The 19,732-nt window shown below is 41.2% G+C and overlaps 1 protein-coding gene and 1 long non-coding RNA gene across 3 annotated transcripts in view; one reads left to right on the forward strand and one right to left on the reverse strand.

The window, feature by feature from the left end:
- Window positions 1–17,030, forward strand: part of RNF115 (ring finger protein 115) — an 84,718-nt gene extending 67,688 nt beyond the window's left edge. Inside the window, exons 5-9 of one of the 2 annotated variants that reach the window (XM_040462464.1) lie at window positions 10,195–10,266; window positions 11,422–11,494; window positions 12,438–12,531; window positions 14,948–15,063; window positions 15,734–17,026. In XM_040462464.1, coding sequence (XP_040318398.1) covers window positions 10,195–10,266; window positions 11,422–11,494; window positions 12,438–12,531; window positions 14,948–15,063; window positions 15,734–15,865 — 487 coding nt within the window. In that variant the 3' untranslated portion in view covers window positions 15,866–17,026. Of the gene's footprint in view, window positions 1–10,194; window positions 10,267–11,421; window positions 11,495–12,437; window positions 12,532–14,947; window positions 15,064–15,733 lie in introns of both variants that reach the window. The other variant, XM_040462465.1, reaches the window with a different exon arrangement.
- On the reverse strand, window positions 1,115–18,040 carry LOC121021801 (uncharacterized). The gene is made up of 3 exons (XR_005786685.1): window positions 17,899–18,040; window positions 4,674–4,676; window positions 1,115–1,126 (listed from the first exon to the last, which is right to left on the reverse strand). It is a non-coding gene; the product is annotated as an uncharacterized LOC121021801 (long non-coding RNA).
- Window positions 18,041–19,732: the final 1,692 nt, after the last annotated feature.

The following is a 19,732-nucleotide window of genomic DNA, read 5'->3' on the forward strand; positions in this document are numbered from 1 at the left end:
TATTGAAGCCAGAATATTGCAGAAGTGATGATATTTGTATTTGGTAGGATTATATATGTTCAAAAATATATATTATATACATATTATATTTATATATAAATATAATATATATTATATATTTTTTTATATATTATATGTATTTATATATATAAGTATATTATAATATATAAACAAATCTAACAGTATTCTGTAGTCTTCCCAATTTTTTTTAAGAAAAGAATTAGGCATTTCCATATTTTGCTCAGAAACTTTCCTTCCAAAGCATACATACCAATATGTCAGTAAGTAGTACTTGAAAGTTTTTCGTTCACTTTCTTTTTCTTTTCCTTCATGTAAACGTAAATGGAGCACAACATATCTTTGTTGGTCGTATTATCTAGGGTCCTATTATTCTGCCATCTTAGCAGGTGTACCCTGATTGTTCTACATGATTATTACTCCATTGCCATAGTTGTCATTATATGTCACCCTATGTTTTGAAAACACATTACAGTTAGTTATTTTATAGATTTCTTTTTGGTTAGATTTTAGCTTGGTTTCTTCCTGATGATGGTTTGTCCTGTTGATTTGAGAGGAGTATAACTTTTTATTTTGCTCATCAGGTTTTCAACTGGGGGTTTCTGTGGGCTACATCTCAGGCTCCTGTTCATTCCACTGATTCCACTGTAGACAGAGTATTTGTCATTTAAAAAATCAGATCTCAGGGGCGCCTGGGTGGCGCAGTCGGTTAAGCGTCCGACTTCAGCCAGGTCACGATCTCGCGGTCCGTGAGTTCGAGCCCCGCGTCGGGCTCTGGGCTGATGGCTCGGAGCCTGGAGCCTGTTTCCGATTCTGTGTCTCCCTCTCTCTCTGCCCCTCCCCCGTTCATGCTCTGTCTCTCTCTGTCCCAAAAATAAATAAAAAACGTTGAAAAAAAAAATCAGATCTCAGAGATTAATTAGCCTTTGTAGGATTATTCATGTGTTCCTCACACCAATTTAGGGAGTTAGCCTGAAGTGAGATGTTTCCTTTGGCTTTTTCAATGACATGAGTGGAACCTCTTTGCAAATGTAAAGAAGGGTAGATCTCACTTTGTTCATTCATACTGCAGATATTTGTTGAGCATGCCTAAAGTGTGTGCTCTTTCCTCTAATCTGCAGCTTTCAAATGACAGTTTATCCAGTTGTAATCAGGTGCTGAATAGACTAGCTCTTCTTATCTAACCTTAAATGAATCTGACCTGTGCCAGAAGACTAATTTATTAATTTGCTCCTGGGGGTGTTATGTTTCAGTGACTGGAAAACTCATTTCTGCTTGTTAGCATAGTGCTGTCTTTGAATTTCTCTGATAAGAAGAAATCAAAAGCAATTCGGTGGTTGCATGGTATGTGTAGAATAAACAAGGGAGATTGCATAGTCTTCAGGAGAAATTTCATTCAGTGTGAATGAGAAATTCACATTTCATTGTGACAAGTATAAGGAATTATTCACCTTTAAAGATTATTTTTTTAGGATGGCAAAATATTTATACTTGTCAGTTCTTTTCCTTGTCTGTATTAGATCAACACTCACACAATCATACTTTCCAGACTTCCTAGGGATTACTGCCTATTACTTTACATTTATTATAGTAAGACCTGTCTTTTAGTGTGTTGTACTCCTTTAACATTTGTTTTTTTATGGTTACATTTTAGCCTAGTGTTTTGATCAGCTATCTCTGAATCACTTTACAGGGCACATTACTTCTAAGGTTTGCTTCCTTAAAAATAAGTTCTCATGAAGTTAACCCTAGGTTTTGAGACCATAGTTTTCTGACCACTGATCACTACTCACATTTTAAAAATTAGCTTTTTTGGTTATTTAAAAATATTAGGGTGGGGTTTATTATTATTTTTTTTTATTAAAAAGGCAGCATTACCCAGAAATAGCTACAGTTACACCTTGATGCATAATCTTGTGGAACTTTTTAAATATCATACCTATGTCTGTATAACTGAAAAGGAATCATTCTGTACCTATTTTCCTATTTTATAATCCTCTTTTTTTTTTTAATCTTAATAGATTGTGTATGTCATTCAGTATAATTCTGGGCTCCATCTTGGAGTCATTGAATTAATTCAACAAACACTTGTATATTACTTTGCCAAATGTTATTCCAGGTAGTGACTGTACAGTAGTGAACAAAACAGTCAAAAGTTTATTGTCCTTGTGGAGCTTTTAATGGGAAAGTCAGACAAGCAAAATAAGTTAAATCAGTAGACTGCTAAATAGTAGTAAATTCTGTGGGAAAAAAGAGGAAGGGAGATTATGGAGTGTAAAGTTTCAAAAAGCGTAGTCAGCACAAGGCCTTATTGAGAAGGCATTTGAATGGACATAAATGAAGTGAGGTAATGAGCCAGGAATGTGCCCATAAGAAGAGGCCAGTTGGAGCAGAGTAAGTGAGAGGAGGAGTAGGAGGTAAGATCACAGAGAAGTAGGCTGGGTGTGGGGATGGGGAGAAGAGTATTAGATCCTGTAGAGCCTGGCAGACTACCGTAAAGGCTTTTATTCTGAGTGCAGTGGAAACCCATTGGAAAGTTTAGGGCAGAGAAATGACATAGTCTAACTTGTGTCTTAAAATGATCATTCTGACTGCTATGTTGAGAATAGAATGGGGGGCTGCAAAGAGTATAAGGGCAAGGTCAGAAGCAGATAAATCATTTAAGAGGCAGTTGCATTAATGTAAGCTAGAGATGCCAGTGGCTTGGATGAGGGTAGTGAAAAATGGTTGGATTCTAGATATAGTTTGACAATGGGCATAATAGGATTTGCTAACAGATTGGATATGAGGTAAAACAGAGTTAAGGATGACACTAAGGTTTTTGGTCTGAGCAACTCTGGAGTCACTATCAGCGGAGATGGGGAACACGAGGAATGGATTTGGGGGAGAAAATTTAAGAGTTCAGCTTGGGACATGGTAAGTTTAGGTGCTTATTACACATTCAAGTGGTGTTGAGTGGGCAGAAGTCTTGGATGGAGGTAAAATTTGGAAATGTGGCTTGTATATGGTATTTAAAATTATAAAACTGGGTGAAATTTGTCAAAAGAGTCAAGACAGTAAATAGAAGAGCTCAGAGAATTGAGCCCAAGCCTGATGGATTAGAAATTTGGAAGATAAGGAGGAATAAGCAGAGGAGACAGAAAGGACAACCCCAGAACAAGGAGGAAAACCTCGAGAAAGGACAGCTCTGGAAACAAGGTGAAGACTCTTACCTCCTCTTAGCTGTGTCTTCCCTTCTGCACTCTGTGGATTGTTTTTTTTATCATCTGTGGATTAAACACACACATCACACTCCCTCCCATCCCCATTTTAGCTACCTATTACTTTTTTAGTAAGAGAAGATTTTATGTGTTTTTTTTATGTTTATTTATTTTTGAGAGAGAGAGAGAGAGGGACAGAGGAAGAGAGGGAGACAGAGAATCTGAAGCAGGCTCTGCACCGTCAACACAAAGCCTGACGTGGGGCTCAAACCCATGAACCGTGAGATTGTGACCTGAACCGAAGTCGGATGTTCAACCGACTAAGCCACCCAGGTGCCCCAAGATTTTATGTTTTTAACAGCAGAATTCAGTGTAAATATTGCGTGTATCAGCTGAAGATAATCTCCTCACAATAGCTCTTAGACTTGCTGAAGCTACCCTGAGCAGCCTCTCTGTTTCTGCTGCAGAGATATGGAACCAACATCTGACTTCCAGGAAACAAGCAGCCAAGAAAGGGGAATCAGCAGCTCATTAGCTGAAAACATCCCTGGCAACCACAAGCATTTGTGCAGGGTCAGCGTTAGAGCAAGGCACGAGGCTTTCTCTCGAAGTTGATATCTGCTATTTACTTACTGGTTAGTTCAAGCATGCGGTAATTTGCTCTTCTAGTTCTTAGGCAGCAAGGAGGGTATATTATGTATTGCTGTGTAACAGATTATTCAGAATTTAGCAGACACTGTCTCACAGTTTCTGAGGTTCAGAAACTTGGGAGCAGCTTAAGTAAGTGGTTCTAGTAAAGGGTTTCATGAGGTTATATTCAAAATATCAGCTGTGGCTCTAGGCATCTGAACACTCAACTGGAGCTGGAGGCTCTACTTCCAAGATAAGTCACTTGCATAGCTCTTGGCAGGAGGCCTTAATTTCTTACCACGTGGACCTCTTGCATAGGGCTCTTTCAGTGTCCTCATGACTTGACAGCTGACTTCACCAGAGTATGTGATCCAAGAGAGAGAAAGGAAAAGGAAAGAAACCATAATGTATTTTATATCCTGATCTTGGAAGCCAAACACTGTCATTTCAGCCATATTTTTTCTGTAAGAAATGAGTCACTGGATCTAGCCCACATTCAAGGGGAGGAGAATTAAACTCCACCCCTTGAAAGGAGGAGTATTAAAGATTTGTAGACATATTTTAGAACTACTGTATTTCACTCTCTGGCCACAAATTACTTATATTTCTCCCATGTGCAAAATATACTCGCATCCTCCCAAGATCCACAAAAGCCTTTTCCCACTGGAAATCCAGGTTGTTGAAATCCACACTTGGATGAGGCTCCTTGGGTATAGTTCCTCAAGAACAGTTTCTTTTGATGTGAACACCTATAAATTAAAGAGACAAGTTTTCGGGGCGCCTGGGTGGCGCAGTCGGTTAAGCGTCTGACTTCAGCCAGGTCACGATCTCGCGGTCCGTGAGTTCGAGCCCCGCGTCGGGCTCTGGGCTGATGGCTCGGAGCCTGGAGCCTGTTTCCGATTCTGTGTCTCCCTCTCTCTCTCTGCCCCTCCCCCGTTCATGCTCTATCTCTCTCTGTCCCAAAAATAAATAAACGTTGAAAAAAAAAAATTTTAAAAAAAAAATAAAGAGACAAGTTTTCTACTCCTCACACACCCAACATACAGTGATGGGATAGGTATACAATAAACAGGTTTGGAGGTTCCTATTTAATGTTTGTTTATTTTTGAGAGACAGAGTGACAGCGGGGGAGGGGCACAGAGAGGGAGAGACACAGAATGAATCCGAAGCAGGCTCCAGCCTCTCAGCTGTCAGCACAGAGCCCGACATGGGGCTCAAACCCACGAACCATGAGATCATGACCTGCACGGAAGTTGGAGGCTTAACCGACTAACCACCCAGGCACCCCGAGATTCCTATTTAAAAAGGGAGAAAATGAGAGGCACCAAGAAGTCACTGATTTATAGCAGTTCTGATGTTATCTGTATAAATGTTGGCAGTTCCTTGATTAGGACTTAGTTCTCCTTTTGCCCAGGAATGCTGCTCTGTGGCTCTTGTTTCCTCCTCCTAGGCTCTTGGTTTCACCTTGTGAGTTATCTTTTCTTTTCCATGAAAAGTAGTCCAGGTTTGCAGCTGCATAGTTTTCTTAGTCTGTTTCTTGCCACTAGAGTTTTAAGGGCCCAAGAGGCTTCTTTTCATTTAGTTTTGCCTCTGTACCTTTTAATTTAAGCTGGCAGTGTTTTCTTTTTAAAACTTAGAGTCTCTTATGAATGTTACTGAGATTCATGCCTTTAGGAAAAAGCCACACCCACATATCTTTTCCAGAGATCATCTCCTTTCTGCTTTGGGCTTCTGCTGGTATTGCTAAGGGACAGTACTTGTAGTGGGTAGAATTGTATTCTCCACAAAGACATGTTTAGGTCCAGGGGAGCCTGTGTGGCTCAGTTGGTTAAGCTTCCGGCTTCAGTTCAGCTCATAATCTCAGTTTGTGAGTTTGAGCCCTGCGTTGGGCTCTGTGCTGACAGATCAGAGCCTAGAGCCTGCTTTGGATTTTGTGTCTCCCTCCCTCTCTCTTCCTCCCCTGCTCACACTCTGTCTGTCTGCTGTCTCTCTCAAAAATAACTGAAGATGAAAATAAATAAATAAAATAAACAAATTAAAAAAAAAAAAAAAGATACGTTTAGGTCCTGAACCCCACTACCTGTGAATGTGGTATTATTTGGCATAAGGTCTTTACAAATGTAATCAAGTTAAAGGTGAGATCATAATGAGTTAGAGTGGGCCCAAATCCAGTGGCTGGTATTCTTAGAGAAATTTGGATACAGAAGACGCAGGAAAGAAAGGCACATGACAACCAAGGCAGAGATTAAAGTGTTTAAGAGCCAAGAAATAGCAAGGATTGCTGGGAACCACCACAAGCTAGGAGAGAGGCATGGAACAGGTTTTCCCTGAGAGCCTCCGAAGGAACTAACCCTAACAACATCTTGATTTCAGAATCTGGCTTCCAAAACTATGAGAGAATAAATTCCTTTCTTTTTAAGCTGTATATTTGTGGGAATTTGTTATAGTAGTCCTTGGGAACTAATACAACACCCTTAGGCCTCTTGGAAGCCCAGTTGTTTGATTGAATAGTTCTTTAGGCTATGTAGATCTTTCTGAGGCCTTAACAAAGAACTTTGGTAACCACATGCTAGACTTCCTCATTAACCATTTTCTTTGGCCATGCCCTGGATAGATTTGATCTTTGCTTGGAAGCCATTTCTTAATTTTAGTATCATTAACCATCTGGAGAGGCTGGGAATTTTCAGAATTATTTAGTCTTAACTCCTTTTTGTTGAACTATCCTCCTCTTTAGGGGCACCTGGCTGGCTCAATTGGAAGAATATTCGACTCTTAATCTCCGGGTTGTGAGGTTGAGCCTGTATTGGGTATAGAGATTACTAAAAAATAAAATAAACTTTAACCATCTTTCCCTTTAATTTATCCCTCTCTTGCATTTTAATGTAAGCAGCAAGAAGAAGCCAAGAGGTACCTTCTGCCTTCTTGCCTGGACATCTCACTGGCTAGACTGTCACCCAGTTCATGAGCCACAACTTCTACTTTACATATTGTTATTGCTACTACATTACAAGGATCACTTTCCCTCCAGTTTCCAAGATCTTTCTCACTTAAGCTCTCACTCATAACTTCCTCAAAGGCCATGATACTTCTACTGTTTCTTCAAGGCTGTTCAGACTTTCACTGATACTCATCTCACAGTCCTAACTTATACCTTCTTTTGGGTTCTAAATCTACTCCCACATTTCAGGTTTTTGTTACAACAGAACATACTTCTAGGCATCAAAATCTGGATTAGTTATCTATTGCTGTATAATAAATTACACTAGAGCTTAGTGACTGAAGATAAACATTAATCATCTCATAAGTTCTTTGGGTCAGGAATTTGGGACAGCTTAGCTGAGTGGTTCTAGCCCAGTGTCTTATGAGCTTACAGTTAAGACATTGGCTGTTACTGCAGTCATCTGAAGGATCAGCTGAGAATTACTCATATTCTGGCAAGTTAGTTCTGGCCATTGGGAGGCGGCTTCGGTTCCTTATCATGTGGGTCTTCACAGGACTGCTTTACGTGGCACTTTTCCAAGAAAGTGATTTAAGAGAGAGTGAAAGGAGGAAGCCACAATGCTTTTTATGACTAATCTTGAAAGTTGTCCTCTCATACTCCATTGTCAAGAAGTAAGTCACAGTATGGTATTGGTATAAAAACAGACATCTAAATCAGTGGAATGGAATAGAGAGCTCAGAAATAAACTCAAAGGAGCCAAGAATATACAGTGGGGAGAAGGCAGTCTCTTCAACAAATGACATTGGGAAAACTGGACAGCTACATGCAAAAGAATGAAACTGGACCACTATCTTACGCCATACATAAAAATTAACTCAAAATGGATTGTCAGACCTGAAACCATAAACCTTTTAGAAGAAAGTGTAAGCAGTAAGCTCCTTGACATTGATCCGGAAATGATTTTTTTTGGATCTGACTTCAAAAGCAAAGGCGACAATAGCAAAAATAGACAGGCTAACAAACTAAAAAGCTCCTGCACAGCAAAGGAAACCGTCAACAGAATGAAAAGGCAAACTACTGAATGGGAGACAATATTTGCAAATCTGATAAGGAGTTAATAACCCAAATATAGAAAAAACTCATATAATGCAAAAAAGAAAAAGAAAAGAAAACCAATCTGATTAAAAAATGGATTAGAAGACCTGAATAGCTGTTTTTCTGAAGAAGACATATAGATGGCCAACACGTACATGAAAGTGTGCTCAACATCAGTAAGCAGGGAATTGGAAATCAAAACCACAGTGAAATGTCACCTCACACCTGTTAGAATGGCTACTATCGAAAAGACAAGAAATAACAAGTGTTGCCAAGGATGTGGAGAAAAGGAAGCCCTTGTACACTCTTGGTGGGAATGTAAATTTGGTGCAGCCAGTGTGGAAAACAGTATGGAGGTTCCTCAAAAAGTTAAAAATAGAACTACCATATGATCCAGCAATTCCGCTTCTGAATATTTATCTAAAGAAAATGAAAATCTTAATTCAAAAAGATATATACACTCCTGTATTCATTGCAGTGTTATTTATAATAGCCAAGACATGGAAACAACCTGTGTCTGTTGATGGATATGGTTAAAGAAAATGTGTTTTGTATAAATATATACCCCACACACACAGCACACGCCCACAGGAATATTATTTGGCCGTAAAGAAATGAAATCTTGTCATTTTCAACAACATGGATGGACCTTGAGGATATTGTGATAAGCGAAATAAGTTAGATGGAAAAAGACAAATGCCATATGATCTCACTTATATGTGGAATTGTAAAAAAAAAAAAAAAAAAAAAAGGAAAAAGAGAAAGAAAAGCTCATTGATAAAGAGAATAGATAGGTGGTTGCCAGAGGTAGGGGGTAGGGTGTGGGTGAAATAGGTGAAGGAGGTCCAGAGGTACAGACTTCTAGTTATAAAATAAATGATGGGGATGTAATGTACAGCATTGTGACTATATCATCAGGGAAATGCAAATCAAAACTGCAAAGAGATTATAGTTCCTTATACTAATTATAGGTAATTACAGCATTATAGTTAATAATTATTACATATTTGCAAGTTGCTAAGAGAATAGATCTTAAAACTTATAAACACAGAAAAATGTGTTGTAACTATGATGATGAACGTTACCTAGCCTTTTTGTGGTGATCATTTACAATATATACAGACATTGAATCATGTTATACACCTGAAACTAATATAATGTTCATGTGAAGTATGCCTCAATAAAAAAAGAATTAAATTACTAAGTCCATACACTCAAAGGAGGAACATAAAATAATATGTGGGCAATTATTTTAAAACAAACACATAGTCTAGTTATCTACTGTTGAACTTTAGGATAGGGAGAGTCTAATATTGGCTACTGCCATTGTTGTATTGACTGGCCTAATAAGAAAAGTGGGACCCGAGGGGTTAAAAGTATGTATCATATCAATTATATCTCCATAAAGCCAGAGAAAAAAAGAGAAGGGGCACCTGGATGGCTCAGTCAGTTGGGCATCCGACTTCAGCTCAGGTCATGATCTCACAGTTCATGGGTCTGAGCTCCATGTCAGGCTCTGTGCTGACATCTTGGAGCCTGGAGCCTCCTTCAGATTCTTTGTCTCCCTCTCTCTCTGCCCTCTCCCCCGCCACTTGCACGCTGTCTCTCAAAAATAAATAAACATTAAAAAGAAAGAAAGAAAAATGTGCATATTATTCACAAAACAAATCTTTCTTCAGTCTTTTTCTTTTGCCCATATTCTCTGGGTAACAAAGATCAGTTCACCAGTATAAAGGACTGAGTAGATGCGCCATCTTAAGTATTCAGAATGACAAATGTCAGATGTGTGTGTATTTGATTGTGTTTGTGTTAGAAGCAATTGAAACACCTTTTGAGGGCTAATGTAGTATGTTGCTAAATGTTTGTAAAATGGAATTATTCTGAAAAAATTTTTTACAGGGCTCTTTAAATAATATCTCATGTAGAAACCCAATGTGTAAAACACATAAAAATGGCATTACTGTTTACGGCCTGGGCCTAAATCCCAGTGGTTTAGCATCCTTTTCAGCCTAATACTGTTGCCAGAGGTCCAAGGAACATAGCTGGAAAACTACACCATGTAATCAGATTCATTTCAAGCCTAGTTCACAAAAATCTATTAATACATAAGATCACAGAGCTCAGGAAGATAGCCATAATAGCAAAATAGCACTTTACCAGGTAGTTGACTGATTTCTGGTGCTACCTTTTGTACAATGGTAAGTGAGGACCCATGGTAGTTGGAGGAGTTGCTGATTGTCAGCCATAGATATCTGTAGAGTACTTTCATAAGTCTCTTGTCTTACCTAATTTTTTTTCCCCCTGCAACAGCATAATACAGCAGATATTTGCAGGATTCTTTGCAAATTCTGCAATTCCTGGATCCTCACATCCTTTTTCCTGGTAAGTAGTGAATTGCCTTCTGTCTTACTTTGCTGGAGCAGCAGCATTTTAGGTATATGTACCATTGTGAGAAAGAGAAAGAGCTGAATAGGTGAGTATATAGATTTGATTGGCAGACTGTTAGATTGCCTTTATTTGCTGAGCCCAAACTTAATCAGAACTTATTTTTTTATTGTTCAGTCTCCTGAGGACCATCCTGGTCCCCCAGGATGTCTGGGCACTGGATGTGTCGGGTTTGGTTCATATTCTGGTTTGAGAGTTGTGTTGAGAGGGGAATGAGATAGTCCCTGCCAAGCTGGTATCTGACTTGCAAGTTTCTTCTCTAGGTTGTACGGAAAGATTTTATTCCTTAAGAATTGCCGAAATTCTTAAAGTAAGAAGGTATCTCAGGAGAAATAAAAGGCTGTATTTCAGTATCAGAGTGTCACTTAAGTATGATAGAAGTTAAGATGGAATTTCTTCTTGTCTAGGCAATCACATACCACTTCCGACTCCGCCTCGGAAGCCTCCTTTGCTCAGAGGGTCCTCGGTCCTTCCACTCAGTTACCCTATTTTCCAGCCTCTAGTTTCTTTTAACACGTTCCAGCCAAAGAGCTTGGACATCTGTCATCCAGGGTAGTGCACCAGCAGCTCCAAAAAGAGGGGCTGCCGAGTCCCTTTTGTAATTGCTCTAGGTTGTGATTCAGAGACCACTGTGGCCGCTTCTCTCCTTGAAAGCTCCTCATTGTCCAGGACTGTGGGCAGCCTCTTCGAATGAGGGAAGTCTGCTACAGATTTTGGCCAGTCACAGAGGGAAAAGTCTCCTTAAAAAGCAGCTCCATCTATATTTACTCTACATGGGCGTAGAGAAGACAAACTTTTCTTAGCCAATAGGCAATGAGTCACTCTTTTCGCTCTGGTGTGTCATGTGGTATTTTAGGTAGCTTCACATTTTATGTTCTATTCGATTAAGTAAAAATTCCTTAAAGAGAGTAAGAGACGACTTCTGGATAATCTCTTTGACCTTAAAAATACCGAGAAGTTCTTTGCCACTTGATTTTAGAGAACTAGTGACTTTCCAGCTCTGAGAGAGAACGGGATCTCCCAGTTTTTTCTGTGGTGTGAGGCAGAGCCTGGTCACTCCGTCTAATGCTGTCTGTCTCATCTCATGTATAGGAGCGGGATGCTGCACTCCAACCCTGGGGACTATGCCTGGGGTCAGACAGGGCTTGATGCCATTGTAACCCAGGTGAGGAGCTGCCTTTTGAGGGTGTCTGTTCAGTGTGTCTCATGGTTCCACAGGCTTCCTGCTTTCCTTCTGCTACTTTCTGAATGGCAGTCACTCTGCTTTCCCTAATATTTTGAGCTTGTGGGTTTCCATTTTACTGAAGGGATGAATGGTTTACGGGTTTAGTTTAGCATCCATGTACATTCGAGGTCCTAGGGATTTTCTAGAAGATGGTTTCACCTCTGTAGGAAGAAAAGACTTCTCCTGTAACAAACAGTATTTTGTATTTTTGGCCTCTTGTTCAGTCCTGTGAGGATCCTGTTAACAACTACTTCACAAAAAAGGAGGGTCTCCTCACATGTTTGAAGCAGGGATTTCTGCTAGATGGAGCAAAGTAGGGGAAGGAAGCAGAGAAAAAGGTATTCCCATGACATATATAATCGCTTCCACTTATTTATGTTTATTTTAGTTTAAATAGTTTTCATTTCCCTTGTGGATTGCTGAGAATAGAAAGCATGTCATTTATATCCAAATCTTCTCATAGGCAGTAATTTACCTATTTCTTGGCTTACTTGATGCTACTTTCCATACTCTCACCCTTTTATTTCTTCCAGCAGAATGAAGTTTTTAGACCAGTTAAGTATTACCTTTTGTTCAGTTTTAATTTTACTCCTGACATCACAACCCTTATGCTGCCTCTGAAATTGCTTTATGCCCAAAGGTGGGCCTTGCAATGATGGGTTTGTCTGTAGGGTTATACTGATGTCACTCTGAAATTGTAAAGCAATTACAAGTGTTCCGGCAGCAGGAAAGGGGAAACCCAAGCCTCTCAGAGCCTTGCAGAAGTAAGAGCAACTAACATTTCTAATATATGCACTGTTTGTTCTCAGCTGGAGCAGCTCCCTCCCCAGGGATGGTAGGATGTCTGCCACTTCTTCTTCTTTTTCTTTTTCCTTTTTTGTAGCTTTTAGGACAACTGGAAAACACAGGGCCTCCCCCGGCTGACAAAGAAAAGATCACATCTCTTCCAACAGTGACAGTAACTCAGGAACAAGTTGGTAGGTTCATTTCCATACTTCTTCTGTCAAATCTGATCTCCGTTCAAAATCGCAGCACCTTCCTGTACTAAGGATCTTCAGGTGAAGCTGTAGCACTCCTAACTAAAATTGCTACTTGGTGCTGTAAGTGGAAGATAGGGCCTACCTTTTCATTTAGGGTTAGTCTTTTTTTTTTTTTTTTTTTTTTTTAAGTTTATTTGTGAGAGAGGGAGAGAGAACGCACGTGCACGAGTTGTGGAGGGGCCGAGAGAGGGAGAGAGAATCCCAAGCCTGACATGAGGTTTGATCCCATGAACTGTAAGATCATGACCTGAGATGAAATCAAGAGTCAGACGCTTAACTGACTGAGGCACCCAGGCACCCCAAGACTTGATTTTTTGAAGAACTTACTAGGGGAAGCAAAACTCAACTAAATGATTAGAAAACAGTACAGGAGCACCTGGGTGGCTCAGTCAGGTAAGCATCTGACTTTTGATTTCAGATTAGGTCATGATCTCACAGTGGTGAGATCAAGCCCCACATTGGGCTCGGGGCAGACAGCCGGAACCTGCTTGGGTCCTGTCTCCCTCCCTCTCTGTCTCTCTCCCTTTCTCTCTCTCTCTCTTTAAAATGAATACACATAAAAAACAGTATCAAAAATAGTATTGAGTGGATGATACTGAGGAAGAGAAAAAAAATTGGAGGCTGAGAATTTGTTTCACATTTATTCTGTCAGATACAGTCAGGTACATTAGATACAGTTTTTTTACTTTTAAGCACTGAAGGAATTTAGTGACAAGGAACATTATTTCGAACTGGGAGTTTCTTGCACTACAAATTCCAGTTTAGAGTCAGAAGATTTAAAAGACAGGATAGGCCATCTCAGAGAGGTCATTCTGTTCAAGGAAGAGTATGAACCAGTGTGAGAATGTCAGCATGGGCATAGTGTCTGGACCAGGGAAAAGGAGAGTGGCCTGATGAACCCTGAAATGCAGTCTGGTTTGGGAGCATGGGAGGTATGATTGGGTAGAAAGGCCTTGTTTGAGCGGACGTTGAAACTGGCAGAGTAGTTAGGGCTGGATGTTTTAGGTAGCAGGCAAGTTTTATAGGTCCCCAAATGGAGGATTGGGGGAATTTAGGTGCTCTTTAGGGAAGATTCGGCTGGAGGTAGTATCTCAAATAGATTGGAAGGCAAAGAAAGCAGAAACGGGGATTCAAGGAGCTGTTGCAACATCCAGGCGGGGTGCAGGTGACAGTGGCAATGCTAACAGATGGGGAAGGGTAGACTCAATATCACTTTCAAGAAAGGCTTTCATCACCGATTGCCTAATGGGATAAAAGAGGGAAAAGGGTCAAAGATGACTGTCAGATTTTGCAGCTCAGGAACTACAAGAGGCGGTGCTGCCATCTATCAGGGTGGAGGCTTGTAACCACCTCCCCACCCCCACCCCTGGTCTAGTGGGGTTTGGGGATGGAAGTGATGTGATGGTTTTCATTTTGAATTTGGTGATTTTGAGGTGCCAGCTGGGGGTCTGCTCTGAAGCTAGTATTAGGGGAAGTGAGCTGCTTGCAAAGCATAGGATAAATTTGGAGGGTTGAAGGCTGGGGTCAAGGGTACCTACTTCCTGGGAGGCTGTTCCAGTGGAGCAGTCATAAGAAATAAAAGGTGGAATTGAGGTAAAGGTGTTAGATAAGAGTGGAGAGGAAGGAGTGACTCTTGGTAGTCTTATTATTCCGGGCCCTTGAGTGCTATGGGCATGTATGTAGCACATGCTGGCCATTGGAGAGGAGGAGCTGGTATCATTAGCCAGACTTGGGAGACCCGGAGTTTGCTGCCTGGTACTCCCAGGTTAGTGTGTAGCCATTTCCTCACAGAGGGCTTCTTGTCTCTGGACTTGGAGCCTGAGCTGTCCTTGGGCTTTGCAATTCTGCAGCACCACCTCCTGGTGCAGCTTTTAATTAACTTGTCCAGAGGGCTTTAGGACAACCACTCTGAAAGAGGACGCGAAATGTGGAAAATGGCAGGGTTAAAGTGGCTTGAGACACTGACTGGGAACTGCTGAGATTGCTCAGATATATCCCGTGGTTGTAGTGGACAGATTGCCTGTGTTTCCTGAGTAGAAACTGCCAGAAGGATATCACACGTCTGGGAAGATGCTTTCCCTGTTTTACTTAACAGATCATCCAAGCCCCGGTTTATTTTTTGCAAGCCTTGATATTGAAAAGTAGGCCTTTCTGGACTAAGCCCGTTCGTCGATCCTCCTTTTCACAAAAGTCCCTTTCTACTCCCAGCTCCTCCCCCATGGTGAAGCGCAGTTTGTGCTTCCTACCTCCACCTAGGGTACACTTTGTATCTTTTCTTACGCATTCCTCTGGACTAGTTTTTTCTTCCTTCTTTTTGCTCGCTTACTTTAGAAGGCATTTCCTCCTCCAACAGATATGGGTTTAGAGTGTCCAGTGTGCAAAGAAGATTACACAGTTGAAGAGGAAGTCCGGCAGTTACCCTGCAACCACTTTTTCCACAGCAGTTGTATTGTGCCGTGGTTAGAACTGGTGAGTACAGCCGGCTCTCATGTGTGATGGGCTGTCTCTGCCAGCCACATCTTCTGGGGCAGGGCAGGGCGGGAGGTGGTCCCGGGTTAACAGAGAGCCAAGGAGAGCAGATTTTTAGTCCCTTCCTAACTCCTGCTGGTGCCGTCACTGTTTTTTAGATCACTCTTATGTTTGGAAACTTCTCTGACCAGAGGTTACCAAACCACAGCCTACAGGTCTCGGGCCTGCCACCTGTTTTTGTAAAGGAAGTTTCATTGGAACACAGCTATGCTCATTTGTTTACCAATTGTCTGCAGCTACCTTTGTGCTGCCTCAGCAGAGTTGAGTGGTTGTGTATGGCCTGCCAAGTCTAAAATATTTATTACCAGTTCCTTCACAAAAAGTTTCCTAACCCTTGCTGTAGACCATGTCAGGTCACCGTATGTGGTTAGTTCTGTTTGGTGACGTGTGGTAGTTGTTGTTAAGCTCCTGGCCTGGAATTCTGTCATTTCTGTTTCAAGGTCCATTTGAACATGTGCTGGTGTTCCATCTTTGAGCCCAGTGTGTACTGTGCGAGAGTGCATGCCCTTTTTGTCTTTCGGCCTGCCAGCTCTTAGGGTTTCTTAAGTGTTTAGCACCTCTGGCTTCTCAGGTCAGGCTGTTTACATGGACCGATTTCCTTCTGTTGCAGCATGACACGTGTCCTGTGTGTAGGAAGAGCTTAAATGGTGAGGACTCTACTCGGCAAACCCAGAACTCTGAGGCCTCTGCAAGCAACAGATATAGCAGTGACAGCCAGCTACACGACCGATGGACTTTCTGAAGCTGAAAAGCCCGCATCTGAGCCACAGCTGTGGTAGTCTTCTTATCACAGCTGTCAATTGTATCAAAACAGAAAAGTAGTGGGTGGATTTAGGAATCGCATAAGAAACCCCAACCCATAATATTAATGCAGTGAGTGTTTTTTCTTCTCTCAATTTAAAGTTAGTATCTACAGATGGAATTGTATCTACAACCAAATGCCTCTGATTCCTGAATTCAGAGTGATACTTTTATAAGTGTGAAACTTGATTATGTGGGTTTCCCCTGCCAGAATAGAATCACTCTACCTTAAAGTCTAGCGAGGGTCCCACCATCTGTCATGTTACCTTGTAGTGGATGTTTCCACTTCCTGATCTAACCTTCAGCCTACCATTAGTGTATTTGATAGTAGATACAGTGGAACCACAGCCCTAAAGTCCTGCTGATAAAAAGTCTTCCTGTTTTAATTGTACAAAAACATCTGCTCTTGGCCACATTAGCCACCAAGTGAGGTCAGGTTAATTCAGGAATCTGAGACGAATGATTTTGTGTTTGTTTTGAATCCTCAGAAAATCAAAGAAAAATTGGTGGGAGGAGAAAGTGGCTTATCGTTGTACTCTCTGGTTTTCTCATTTTAATTTTTAAAGACTACTTCACAAGGTGCAGTTTCTGCAGAAGCCAACATGACGCATCTTAGAAATCTTACGTTGGTGGGAATCTGATTCTGGTTCCTTTTGGAAATGAGTTGGGCAGGATACAGGCACAGAAGGACAGATATTTGAAATCTTTGGTTCTGGAGCTTTTTTAAATGACCCGCAACTCATTGTTTACTGCCTTTTGTCATGGGGACCTTAAAATAGTTTCCCTCAGAAGAGGAATTACTTCATTACTGCTTCTACAGCCAGTTCACTGTTTTTAGTAATTCATTGGTCTTCAGAAATTGAGATTTCACATTGTCTCATTTTAATTTTTTTAAGCCCTTTTTATCATCTCTGAAATCTTTCTGTTCTGCTTGGTTCTGGCTGTACTTGGAATCAAACTGATTATTGTGATCATGCCCAAAACAACTTGGCCTTGGAGAGGTGGGCCTTCGATTTTCAGCCTAACAATGTCTCATTGCACATGCACATGCTCTTTGAAGCATTTAAGTGTTTAAAGTTGAATAAATGAAGACGATCAAGAATGTTGTTGGAACTTCAAAGTCTCAAAAGGAAATGGTGGGGACATGTAACCACTGTTAGTGCATGTCACAGGGGCCCCTGTTTGGTCACATCAGCCCTTCACAGTTTGGAATGATCAGAACAAGACGGCCACTCTTTGATGAGTCTCTCCCTTGGCTACGACTCTTTCCTCAATATTTGTTGGCCATCATACACTGGTTTGGGGGTGAAGGAAGGGGGTTAGAGATATCTTTGATGGAGGGTAAACATGTAGGGGAGGGAAGAGAGAAAGTGGGAGAATGGCTTGCTAAATTAACAGCCTGCCTCTAAAATTGTCACCACAAAGGTATGATTTAGGTTGGGCCCAGAGGGAATAAAAGATGTTTTCTCCTGCGTCTCTCATGTCCTACCTTGGCAGAGATTGTTTCTTTGGAGACCGTGAGCTATTTACTGTGCACATTGATGGGTAGCCTCAAACTGCACATCAGTTTTGAATGGGGGACAGGGTCAAGAAGCTGGGGTGGGGGGGAGGAGGTATATTCTGAATATTTAATGGCCACTACTTAGATGGAGAAAGGCCATGTGCTGACAGAGCACATGGTAGTTTTCAAGTAGAACAGCGTTTGCTGTGTCAGAAAAATTAGGATAATTGTGTCCCTGTTAAGAGTCTGGAGATGCCAGGACAGGCCGTTGTATTTTTACTTCAGCTAGAAAACTGGAGAACAAGAGCAGATCTGAGTCATTTCACAAAGGGTCAGAAACAAAGTGGTAGGTACGGAATTACCTTTTTAATAGAATAGCAAATAGTGTCAGTCTCAGCTGAAATTTTCTTCACTTGTTTTGCTCTGATAGAGGGCATGAGGCTTTTTTTTTTTTTTTTTCCTGTTTCCTGTACCCCTCCCACTTAATGAGTCTTTGTGTTTTATCCTAGGAGGTATCTTGGAGTGCCAGGTTAATTTAGGTTAAGGTGTGGACTAGGGTAGCGTTCTCCAGAGAAACAGTCAGTAGGGCAATAAGGTGTGTGTGCGTGTGTGCACGCGCACATGCACACGCTTAGAAATTTATTATAAGGAATTAGCTTGGGTGATTATGGAGACTAAGAAGTTTTCAAGATCTTGATCCAGCAGCCAGCTTATGGTGTAGTTCTAGTCCGATTCCCAAAGGCTTGAGTACTAGGAGAGCCAGTGGTTTAATTCCAGTACAGAAGCTGGTGGAAATTTTGAGAACTAAGAAAAGCCTTTTTAGTTTGAGTCCAAAGGCAGGAAAAGACCAGTGTCCTCACTCAGGCAAGAGGCGCTCCCCCTTGCTAGCAGAAGCGTCAGACATTTTGTTCTAGTTGAGCCTTTGACTGTTTGGATGAGGCCCACTGGCACTGATGTTCTTTCTGAGAGCAGTCTGTCTGCTCTAATCAGTCTACCTATTCAGATGTTAACCTTACCAGAAAAAAACCCTCACAGACACACCCAGAATAATGTTTGACCAAATATTTAGGTACCCCTTGGCCCAGCCAAGTTGACACATAAAATTAACCATCACAGGAGGAAAAATAGAAATGATGCACCCAGCAGAGTGATACTCATCCCACTTAAATTTTGCCAAGTAAACAGTGTGTCTGTATCAGAAATGTCTGCCTTGCTTAGAGGCCTCAGTACCAGGGTTAAAAAGTGAAAGAAATGTAAACGGGATGAGAGCCAGTTTGCTGTGTACAGCATACATCTATTTTTCTTCCTTAACCTGAATTAACCTGGAAGAAATCTGAGATGCCTCCCATTCTAGGAAGAAACATTGTAGATTCATTGGTCTCACACCAGAACATGGCTACGGCTAAGAGTTTATTTCCAGGAATGCTTTGCTTTTAAATGTTTCAAACAGTTTAGATATAGTGCCCAAGGTGGACAGCTACATAGCCTGGACTTTTCAGATGTTCGTTCCTTTCCAGTTGGAACGCTTTACAGACTCAGGAGTCTGGGGTCTTAATAGCCAAGGAGAGAGATTTAGCTCTCCCTGGTTGTTAAAGAGAAGAGGAAACAGGTGCAGTTTCAGATCTTGAGTCCTTCTACTTGAGGCCTTTACATTCATACTAAATGGCCTGTAGGTTCCATGCAGAGCTAAACAGATTGTTTTCTTATTCATAAATGTCTTTTATTTATTTTCCCTTTGTCCACTATCATTTGAAATTAGAGGGGAAGAAAAGTATTTTGGAGAGATCTCCTAGAGCTTGGTAAATTTAGAAGTTGGGAAGTAATACAGGACAACTCCTTACTGGCTGCCAAGTGATGATCGCTTCTCGGGTAGTTTTCCCCCCGAGGGGTTAGTCTAACTCTCGTTCATATGGGTCAGTTCTGGCTGGACAGAACTGCTCAGTTAAGTGGGAAGGGCAGAGTGGTGAACATTTAGCTGGAATCGCCAATGTCTTTAAAGTTTCTAAGCTAACAAATTGGGAGCAGGGAGGAGGAATAAACCTGGCTTCAAAAATTCTGTTTCCCTCCAAGCTCCTACTGTCAGTTAGTTCTCTGAAGAGTTGGGAAACGTGGAGGATCCAGATGGCAGCTTGCCCCTGTTGCTATAGCTCCTGGAGTCTTTCCTTACAATGTTCTGATTTATAATTAAAAGGAATTACTCTGGGTGGGGGATGTGGAGATGGCTATGAATTAAATAGCTTCCTTAGCTTATTGGAAATTTTAGTTGTCAACAGTTGCTGTCCAACAGTTAAGCCAGTGCTTGTTACA

This window comes from Herpailurus yagouaroundi, unplaced genomic scaffold, assembly GCF_014898765.1.
Source record: "Herpailurus yagouaroundi ecotype Mexico unplaced genomic scaffold, PumYag 322, whole genome shotgun sequence".
In the NCBI taxonomy this organism is placed as follows: Eukaryota; Metazoa; Chordata; class Mammalia; order Carnivora; family Felidae; genus Herpailurus; species Herpailurus yagouaroundi.